The 10,401-nt window shown below is 34.6% G+C and overlaps 1 protein-coding gene across 5 annotated transcripts; it reads right to left on the bottom strand.

Annotated features, from left to right (window-relative positions):
* Positions 1 to 54: 54 nt before the first annotated feature.
* LOC111279987 (protein BLISTER-like) lies at positions 55 to 10,260 on the bottom strand. Of its 5 annotated transcripts, none has more exons than XR_016334689.1 (14): positions 9,536 to 10,218; positions 7,884 to 8,472; positions 7,127 to 7,740; positions 6,117 to 6,236; positions 5,553 to 5,618; positions 4,442 to 4,552; positions 3,993 to 4,069; positions 3,066 to 3,133; positions 2,835 to 2,948; positions 1,610 to 1,770; positions 1,406 to 1,474; positions 828 to 983; positions 389 to 541; positions 55 to 269 (listed from the first exon to the last, which is right to left on the bottom strand). XR_016334689.1 is itself a non-coding variant. In XM_022867099.2 (14 exons), exons 1-14 carry the CDS (start codon positions 9,599 to 9,601, stop codon positions 455 to 457), a joined length of 2,136 nt encoding a protein of 711 aa, XP_022722834.2. In that variant the 5' UTR covers positions 9,602 to 10,137; the 3' UTR covers positions 55 to 454. The 5 variants fall into 5 exon arrangements, 4 of the variants coding, with proteins under 4 accessions (XP_022722834.2, XP_022722833.2, XP_089612547.1 ...); XM_022867099.2 differs by having other exon boundaries at positions 55 to 541; positions 7,884 to 8,165; positions 8,328 to 8,472; positions 9,536 to 10,137; XM_022867098.2 differs by having other exon boundaries at positions 55 to 541; positions 9,536 to 10,260.
* Positions 10,261 to 10,401: the final 141 nt, after the last annotated feature.

Raw genomic sequence — 10,401 nt, 5'->3', positions numbered from 1 at the left:
GCATCGGAGGCTTTGAAGCCCCGGAGTAAACACAGTCAAGACAACAAAATCAACTGCTTCAATTCTAATGCTTATGCACCACCGAAATCTGCTCATCACAAATGCAATAAAATGGCACAATTAAAACTTGCAGGCTTCTCTCCTATACCATTCGTCTCTCAGTTCATTTCAACCTTGAGTGATTGCCCACCAAAATTTGATCCCGCAAAGGAGAACCAAGTGACCGCAACAAGGGACTTCTTTATTGCCTACTCTGAAATAATTGACAACTAGATTTTGCCAAACAATCGTAACACGAACACGATCAAGATAAACTCATTTTCTTTCTATCATAAAGAATGGGTTGTATAATGGACTCAAAATATACAAATCGCGCGACCTCCCTCACCTCACAAAAACAGGGGAAGGCAGAAAAACTCAAAACAAAGCACCTCTCTTGCCAAGATAAACGGATTCAGTATGAAAGACGCTTGTTGGTTCTCCGTCTTGAGGGCCCACCGGGAAAGAGCTTCATTATCCATCCTAAGACCCTTTCCACCACCTATGAGGAAATTAAATGTTATTAGAGTTTAATAGTTTTGTTCTGTGAAACTCCTTGTAGTCTCTGTTATCTGCAAAGTATTTCATTGTTCAATTTTAAGCAATGGTTGGATTAACAATGATACAGAAGCCTCAATCTTCTTATAAGATGGCTTAAAGTCCAAAGGAGAGACATCGACTTCACACCAGAGTAAACAAGATATTATCAATAGCCACTTAGGTTAGAATAACAATAAATGATACATGATCATGTCACCATGAGAGAGAGAGAGAGAGAGAACTGGTACCTCATCACCCTCATCGGCATATGGAGTACTATCATGCATTATTCGAGACTTGGGTTGTCTAGCAGGGATATGCTCACTTGCCATACTTTGAGCTGTTAGAAGCTCTAATCTTTGAGTTTGAGCTTCAAGTTTCCTGGACAACTCGTTGTTCAACTCCTTCATCCATCAAAAACAATGATAAGGACAAGGCAAATAATAAAATAATCATTCGGAAGAATATTAGAATTTAAAAATAGAAACAATCAACATATAATGAGCCCTTGAACAAGATTGCAAATGATGAATTGAACATAAGAAATTCAAATGACCTAATTGAAGAAAAAGGAAATACGGTTCTGAAAGGAAAACTCATCAAATATGATAATGCTAAAAAACTCCAGGCTGCTAATTAGCTGGCTCTAACAAAAAGAAAGGGACCTTGATAAATAAAGGTGTTCTTCAAATTCCACTTTCTAGTTGAAAATATATCTTTTTAGAAATTTTCTATCAAGCCTGATATAAAGCCTAGCAAGAAGAACCAAACGGGACAAACACAAATAACTTGAATTATGATTACATGTCTAGTTCAGTTAAATTACCTTCAACTTTGAACTTTGAGATAACTCAGATGACAAAGCTTGTGTCAGTTCTTCTTTCTCCAATGTCAACTGCAATAAGAAAAGGTCCTCCAATGATCATGACAGGCAATGCGGACGCCAACTCCAACAGCTTAATTTCTCAATTGGACAAGGAATAAATCATATAAAGCCACAAGAAAATCTGAATCAGGTAACAGAAGCTACCTCAGAAATTAGAGCATTAATGTTCTGAATCATTCTCATTTGATCAGTCGGAATATAAACAGAAGAAGCTTCAAATTGTCCATCTTCAGGCAGCAAGCTCAAACTAGAGGCATCATTACCGTTATTCATTTTCCTCTCATCAGAAGTAACATCCGTGCTGGCTGGAAAAGTTGAGTAAATAAAACCAACACTAAAATAAGGACCATGGAAAATCATTGCAACTTCAAAAACCCATTTCGCTACTACAATTGCTTATCAGACTTCTCATAATAGCTTAAGCACTGGGTCTGATAGCTTGTCAATATGCAGTGCAACACTTGTTATATATTCAATTGTCCTTCTATATAACTCAAACTCAAGTTCGAATATGGATGTTTCTATTGTCTGGCACAAGTGCTTTCAGTTTTCCTTAAGTTTTCGTTATATGTATGACCATACAGGATGATCTGCTTATATCCATATGTACTTTGAAGCGTCTAACTCGTGTCCACACAAGTACATTACAAAAATTGAAGAGTTGAAGTAACTTATTCATCATCCTGACAACTACCTACTCTGAATCTTCCACAAGACCAAATGCTTCAAATAAAGAATTTATGATTTTATTTATGTTTTGAATTTGATACAATAAATATCTGAATGTCATCCTTGAGAGTTTCTAGATCATAGAATAAACTTTTGCAATATCCTAGATTATTATGTGTCAATAAGTGATTCCTTGAACAAATTACTTGGCAACTCAAATTTGGCATTTAAAAGTAATATATTCCAACCTCTGCCCTTGTGCTTTAATATGCACCAGCAATACAGGACCTCAACTTTAAAGGCATCAAGGCATGCATAAAAACTACAAATCCATACCATTAAGCTTTTGTAAATAATAATAATACACCTAATTTTATGCACCAAACCACCTCTCTAGAACATACCATGCAAGAAATTACACAGAGCCAAACCCTCAAATCAAAGATAAAACATTGTAGACATGCAAAAAGGGTTTTTGTTTCTATATCTCACTAAGTTTCACTACATCTACTCAACTTGAGAGGGTAGACCAACATTAAGTGAAAATTGACATAGCACAAATTCATGTGACTCTGACCAATAATATGTTTGGAATTGGGAATAGGTTTAGTAGTTTCCTGGGATAAGCAACTGGAGTTTGGTTCAGTAAAATAAGATATAGCAATTTATGTATATAGCAACCAGAAAAGCACACCATTACCTAGATCTTCTGTTGAAGTTGACATATCCTTCTTACTAGAAGGATTCTTAATAACATCAATAGACTTTCCACTGGCAGAAGCTTTTTGTAGCTTAGACTGCAGTACCTTCTTCTCTGAGTTAAACAAAGAAGAAAAATATATAGCAAACATATGGATATTATAGAAAACAAATATAAAAACTTACAAATAAACACTATAAAAACAAACACACCTGATATTAGCATACTTACCTTCTTGAAGAGCTTCAATAGTTGACTGGAAATCCTGACGCTCTTTATCAAGACTTGACATTTTCTTTCTGCGAGATTCAGAAGGAATAAGACATCCTATAACTATTATAGAACTTAACATGAAAATATATTAAAAAAAAAGTCTAATCCATGATAATATTATAGCACATGAAAGAAACAAAATCAAAGAAGATCCGAGGGCAAAACTACTAAAACTCAAATGTTATTAGTTCACAAAAACAAAAAAGAAAATAACGAACTTTAAACTACCTCCCCCCCCCCCCCAACCAATTTCTCTTTTTCTTCCTTTCTGTTTTCTTTATTTCTAATAAGTAACAAGTGTAAATAATTTTTCTATTCATGTGGAACTTGACCATAATAATGTACATGGCATGAGCAGCAGAACATAATACCCAAAACAAAGTGGTTTATTCGTATAGTACTTAATAGAAAACGAAATCCAAACATACTGAGGGATTGGCTTTCCTGTTGTCACTAACCAAAGTGTGCTCTGAGGTAAAATATGACATATAGCATAATGAGATCTTGAGTGAACATAAAACTGACTTAATACATTTAATTGCTTTATGTCAATTTTAATGATTTTAATGTGTCAACGAATCACTTAACATGCAAACTTTTGACTTTTTCTTTACCATATTTCTTTTTCTTTTTGCATAGATATGTCATGATCACTTAATAGTAAAACTTTAATAGGATAAATATTTCTTAGACAATCTAAGCAATGGTTTAATAACAGCAACAATAACCTTTTTCAATTCTATACCAGGGCATACAATCTACAGGGTTACTTTTGAACTCAGAAGGCATATATAATTGGATAAACTATGGAGAAGAAATAAGAAATCAACTCATGCTGAAAATATAGATCAAAACTCCTTTAGCAAACAAAAAATTAAAGCATACTTGAAAGAAGAAATTTCAGCCTGTGAGTTCTCCAACTGCCTCTCCAATTTTAGCTCATTCGACCTTAGTCTAAGTGCCTACAAAAAGGATATAAAAACAACAGTTTAATCTAGCAGATGCCAAAAGTGATGCTACTCCAGCATCAACAACTTTATACAGAAATATATTCAATGGAAGATAAGCGAAACGCGAAGATTATCATCTAAAACAAGCAAATTAACAAGGTCAAATCAATATAAAAAAAATTAGAGAGCCATCAAGTTAAACTGACAATTTAAAACCTTTAAGCTTTATTACATGCCTAAAGTAAAACTTACAACCATGCATATTTTACACATGGCAATTTGCCACTCTCTTGGCATTATTATCTAGAGAGATAGAAGTTTTATAATGAATAGAACGATAGTAGAAAAGGAAGAAAACCTTCACCCATTAAAATAATTTGTTACCTTCTCTTCCAAACCAATGACTTCAGAAGCCAATATATTGGCACGTTCATCAGCTGCATTACATTCCAACCGTGCATTTGCATATTCCATTTTAAAAGACTCAAGCTCCGCCTGCAAATATCAAACATCGGATATAGCAAGAAAACAGCAAAAGAATAAAATGAAATAAAGAGTAAACAATGTTTAAAAAAATGTATATTTGTGATATCTAAAGCTCCTCAGCCCATTCAAACATCATGAAATGAAAAACAAAAGAAAATAAAATGCAAATCAGCACACATTGGGCATAGCATTTTGCAGTACAGCACAAACCAAAGCTGCATCCCAACAATTCTTTTGCAACCAAAAGAAAACTATTGCAAACAAAGAAAACTATTGCAAACAAAGGATTTACTGAACCATTCACTACATGAGCAGAATTACATCACCGAACTGAGAATTGTACCATCTCCTTATTCCCCCTATGAAGATAACACCAATACAATGAAATCTCTACTTCATCATATTCTTAGCCATCAGTAAACAAGGGGGGGAATCCAGGAATCATAGACAAACCCCACCTTCATGGATCATTTTTATAGATTAAAAGTAAAACAGCTATCTCTTCAAACGAAAGAATGTTACTTTTCTTCCTCCTCTAATGATAAATAACGGCCATAAAAATTGCTATAAAAACTCTCTGTAAATCTCCAATTCCCTAAGACCCAAATTCTCAGCACAAATCCCCCTGCCCAAGCTGAACCATGAAATTTTATTTTATATTGGGGCAAACACAGCCTTAAGAACCTGTTTGAACCCAGCTAAAGGAAAAAAGGCAGTACAGAAGCATCGGTTGCATTATAGCACCAAGTGATGAAAGAATCTCAATTCAGTGTTCTTTGTACTGCATTATCTGATTATGAATAAAGATGCAATAGACAGCTGTAAATTTTCATATTTTCAGATAAAAATTTATCAAAGCAGAAACAAGGCCAAAATCCATGTGCATATATGCACAAACCAAGCATTAACCATATGACATAAATGAAGTAGTATGTAGTCACACAAGATTCAATTTTTTCTATGAACAACTTGAGCTGATTAAAAGTACCCTAAATGTAAAAATACTAACCAGTTGGGCCTTGATTTCATTCTGTAACTTCTCCATGTCAGATTTTAGCTGGTTGACAACACTTCCCTGGGGAGAAAAAAAAATGTCAACAGATGATAAAGAGACTTTTAAGAAGGATTCAGAATAGTGATTAGCACAATGAAATGAGATTGAGTGCCTCTCAGAATTTGCTAAAATCAGCTGCAATGAAGAAACATGAAGAACTGGAAAACAATCAGAAAGAGGCTTATTGCTTCAAGATAGTCAATCGCTCTCATGAAAATGCAGAAAGATTTTCAAAATTACAATCTGTTTTCCTGTTTCCAAAATGCTGATTGTTAGTGAGCTTTCATGCACAGAATGTTTAAAGATTAAAATCAGAATAAGCAAAGAAAAGCAGATTATGTTATTGGAATATAACCAACCACATCATAACACTAAACAATGGAATATGATATTCTCTGTTTATAATTATGTAAGCAGCAAAGATGAAGTAGATCCGCATAGCCTAAACATATGCATTAGACAACTGTCCATGATCATGACATGCTAGTGATGCCACAAATATCATATTTGGAAACAAACCTGTTGATTAAAACTATCTGTCAAGGATGAATTTTCAGCAGCCAAGGATTCTGCTAACGTACGTGAAGCTTCAAGAGCTCTTTGCAGTGAAAACTTTTCCTGAGTCAAATCTTCAATATGCTGCAGAATAAGAATAAATAAATTAATCAAGAAAGTCAAAATCATGATATCCAGGAAAAAGTCAATAAATAAAACGAGTATAATAAAGCTAAAAACTTCAAAAACAAAAGAGGAACTTTTCATCTCAATGGCTTTCTGGAAATCTCATATCAGCCATTACTATTTGTTCATCCCTAAGTTACAAACATGTCATTAGGCTTCAAATCTGAAACAATGTACTATAACTAAAATCCTCAAGACTCTACTCTTCCTCTCCTCTTGATATCCAAACTTACCAATCCCCCAACCTAACAACACCTGACTCCAGCACATGCACCCCACAAAAACAAGATGGTAAACACAAGACAGAGATCTAATAAGGATGCATGATACTTATCCATTGTTTCACCATAACGGAATAATAAATTGAAAAAGGAATTAGCCTTATCCCTCAACTAAGCTATAAACTACCTACCAAGATGTGTCAATCCTGAGTGCAGCATTGTATAATTAAGAATATTAGCCTGGTAAACCAGAGTCCCTTTTTCTTTTGCATTGTAGAGGCTCACAAGCCTTTCTTCTTCAGTATGTTTCATGTCAAACAATTAACTACGTAAATCCCTTTATGGCTACAGGAAACAATAGTTTCCACGGTTCTTATAGTTTCAGTAAAACCCATATACTAGTAGAAAACTGCATGTGCATTATGCAATGTCAAATTGCATAATATAATTTCGGAAACCTATGATGACATATTTCTTAGGCATCAAAAAGCACACTTCAAAAAATGCATATTCATGTGATTCCGGTCGTTTGACATAATTCACCCAAGGGATACACCAGAGAAGACAAGAATCATTAGAAAGCTAGAAATGGTTGCACCCATAGTAAGCTCAATAACAAATAACTACCTGCTCCAAAGCAGCAAAATCTTCATTCTGTTTGGTTGAGTAGAACTCATGATTCTTCTCCGAGATATTCTCATTAGCAATATTCAGCCCCAAGAGGTCACCACTATTACTAGCAGGAACTGAAAAATGACCAGGATACTCACTGGCACGAGAAAAATAGGGGGACCTTAGCTTGGAGAAAGTTTCCGTAGTTTCACTCTCTGTTGATGGTTTCTCAAAAAGGGATGATCCTATGGCATTGATACTGTTAAATTGTGAACTATGGGAGGCAAATGCATCCTTTGTAGGTTGATTCTGTTGAAAAAGAGACCCAGAAGCTCTGGATACATTAAGAGAATCACGGAAAGATGGACGAGATCTCCTAGAATTAGTATCATTTGTCACTGAATGCAGTGGCATGTGACTTGTGGAGCTTCTGGCATCAAAACTGAACTCTGAAGATCCAGATGTTTCTGTGGGTGGACCATGCACACTTGGAAAATCACTGGATGAACTACTAAATTTTCTTTCTTCAAGATCAGAAATCATAGGTTCCCTAAATTCGGCATTGCCTCGTAAGTTCTGCCCAACTTCAAGGACAGACCCTCTTGCGCCCAAGGTAGATTGAGTAGAGTCTACACTTAAGCCACAGAACATACGATACTGCATCAGTTCCTTAGCAAAAGAAAATCATGAAAAACATAGATAAATAGAAATTCTGGTTATTATAATTTATAAAAAAGCATATTCAAAAAATAATTCATAAATTCAACATTACCTTCATAGGAAGAAGATAGCACATGGTTACTACCTAGCAAGTTGCCTTCACTGGCATTACTGTGCAGTGAATTCTGAGGAGATATTTTAGAAACAAAATCTCCAGCAGAAATAGGATGTACAACTGCAGAAACCTTCAACAAACCATCATCTTCTTTTGACTTGGGTTCTTGAAAGTCATTATTCATATGTTTTGCTGGTACACTATCAATAAACAATGGGCTACCATTCCACGAAGCACCATATTTCTCATTTTCTTGACTTTTTGCATGCATATGCACTTCTGTAGAAGACAAATTATAATCGTTCACTAAAAAAGAAGGGATGGCATGTGTGTTGTTAGAGTCAGCTTGCTGACTTTCATGGGAAACTTCAGTTGTTTCTTTGCCGTTGTTGTTGTTGTTAATTATTTTTAAAGAAGAAGGATCAGGTCCATCAGATGTACCAGCATCATGTGAGTCAGTGACTCGCTCATGTTCAGTTTCTAATTGATGTTTCTCATTTAAGCTAACATCTGCAGCATAAGTTTGGGTGGTAGATGCTGCCTTCTTGGCTCTCTCAGCTGCTTTTTTCTTACGAAATTCCTCAAGCTACAAGACAGAATGAGGTAGGAATTGTAACAGCACATGGTAAGTAAAGTCCAAAGAATTATTTGCTTGTTTTCAAATTTCCATTTATGTAAAAACATGTAACTGAAACTTCTACTGTGGGCATAAATCCAGAGTAATAATTATACAAAATCCAATCAACCAAGAGGATTATTTAGGAGGATTTTAACTCATTAAAATACATAACAAACTGCAGTATTCAGAGACAAAACATACAACTCCAGAATGGGCTATCTTTTCGTTTTTGGGCCCTAGTAACTAAGAAAAATGAATGAATAAAAAAATTGGTCAACCAGCACCCACATAAAAGCATGACCTGAACATATCAACAGAACAATTGTAAACAAGCAGAACTGGTCCAACCCAACAAAAATTAGAAATGGCACTAAGACACATTATTCCGAAACAAATCATAACAGCAACTTTAAACTCCATCTCTCAGTTACGCAACTGAGATACACTCTTCATTAGAAATCATTGTTCTTAAGTTTCAGACAAGCCATTCTTGCTTTGGTATAGCGTCAAATGGAGCTTCTTCATTCTTTCTAGCTTGAATACAAACCCTAGCATTGCTCTCCATTCAAATCTAATGACACAAATAAGCCCTCAAATCTAATTCAAGGAGAAAAACTAAAACATTGGCCTATTCTCTATTTTAGTTCCAATGGCATCGCCTTATACCATTACAATAATAACATTTAAGGCATAAAAGGAGTGAAATTTCCCAAAGGTGTAATCTAACAAAATAATTGAATCCATATGCCCTCAATTCCAGCTATGATCGACCAAAACATTGCTAAACAATGTAAATACTATAGATCATATCTGAAAAGACCATAATATACACTCAATTCTAGTCCTATTTTGAAATTGATATCCTAAATCAGTGACAAACATTTAAAAATTTACAAAATTGAACCATAAAATTTAATGAGTAAAAAATTAAATAAACAAATCGAAAATCATATTCCAAAACAGAAACCACTAAAAAAATAAAAATAAATCAATGAAGGAAAAACAATTAAGAATGAAAAAAAAAAGGTACCCGACGCTTCCCAGCTTCTAAATGCTCTTGTTTCCGCGAACTAGACAGGACCTGAGCCGATGCCATTTCCCAAAAACCCCGTCAAAATCTCGTCAATCTAACGATTCTAACCCCCAATTCACACCACCATTGATTCACAAAAGAAATGCCGATCGAAAAACAACAAAAACTGAAATTAATAAATCCTCGAGTTCACCGACAAAGATTCCACAAAGAAAATCCTCAAAGAATGGAGATTCGAAGCAGATCAATACATGCACGATTCGATAAATGAGCGAGAAACAAAAAACGAAAGTATTTGTAACCGATAAGGTGAATTTGAAATTTTTTATATTAAAACAAAAAACCCTAAAATGAAATTAAAAAAAAAAAAAAACAAAATAAGAAAAGAGGCGGGAGGGCCGATCGGATCGGAGGAAGGAGAGCTGGGTTTTTTTTTTTTTTTCAAGCGTGGGAAAAAATATTTTTATCTTTTTCAGTTTTCGGCAGATCTATTTGCTTCTCTATTTTTTGCATTTTTTATTTTTATTTTTAATCTTATAAAATAGCAGTTAATAAGTCGTTTCAAACGAATTTTTGCGAGGGTTGAAGCGTGATATGAGCCCTAAGTGGGAAGAGGATGGACCGTGGACGGCAGCTCATCCAGGAAATGGCCTCAATACGCACCAGCAAAGCTCCGGATTGGGTTAAAGATTTCGTTATGAACTAAGCCCAATTAGTGTCTGCAGCTAGATTGATTGTAGCATGCGTAAAGATATTAAATATACCCGAATCCGTATCATAATTCGGTTTGATTTTATAAATTTTTTTTTTTTTAAATTAGATTTTGCATAATGTTGAATCTAATTTTTTTTTTTAAAAAAGTT

This window comes from Durio zibethinus, chromosome 27 (assembly GCF_047325235.1).
Source record: "Durio zibethinus cultivar Kanyao isolate XHJ-2024 chromosome 27, ASM4732523v1, whole genome shotgun sequence".
NCBI lineage: Eukaryota > Viridiplantae > Streptophyta > Magnoliopsida > Malvales > Malvaceae > Durio > Durio zibethinus.
The sequence above is the reverse complement of the archived record's forward strand: the minus strand, read 5'-3'. Positions and strand labels throughout refer to the sequence as shown.

Bases quoted from the DNA above. Each gene is read 5' to 3' on its own strand.
- LOC111279987 (XM_022867098.2), bottom strand. From the start codon at position 9,601: ATGGCATCGGCTCAGGTCCTGTCTAGTTCGCGGAAACAAGAGCATTTA. The intron at 7,741-7,883 runs GTAATGTTGAAT...GCTTAAGTGTAG, and splicing joins GCTATCTTCTTCCTATGAAG to ACTCTACTCAATCTACCTTG. The intron at 5,619-6,116 runs GTTTGTTTCCAA...TTTTCTCCCCAG, and splicing joins CAGATAGTTTTAATCAACAG to GGAAGTGTTGTCAACCAGCT.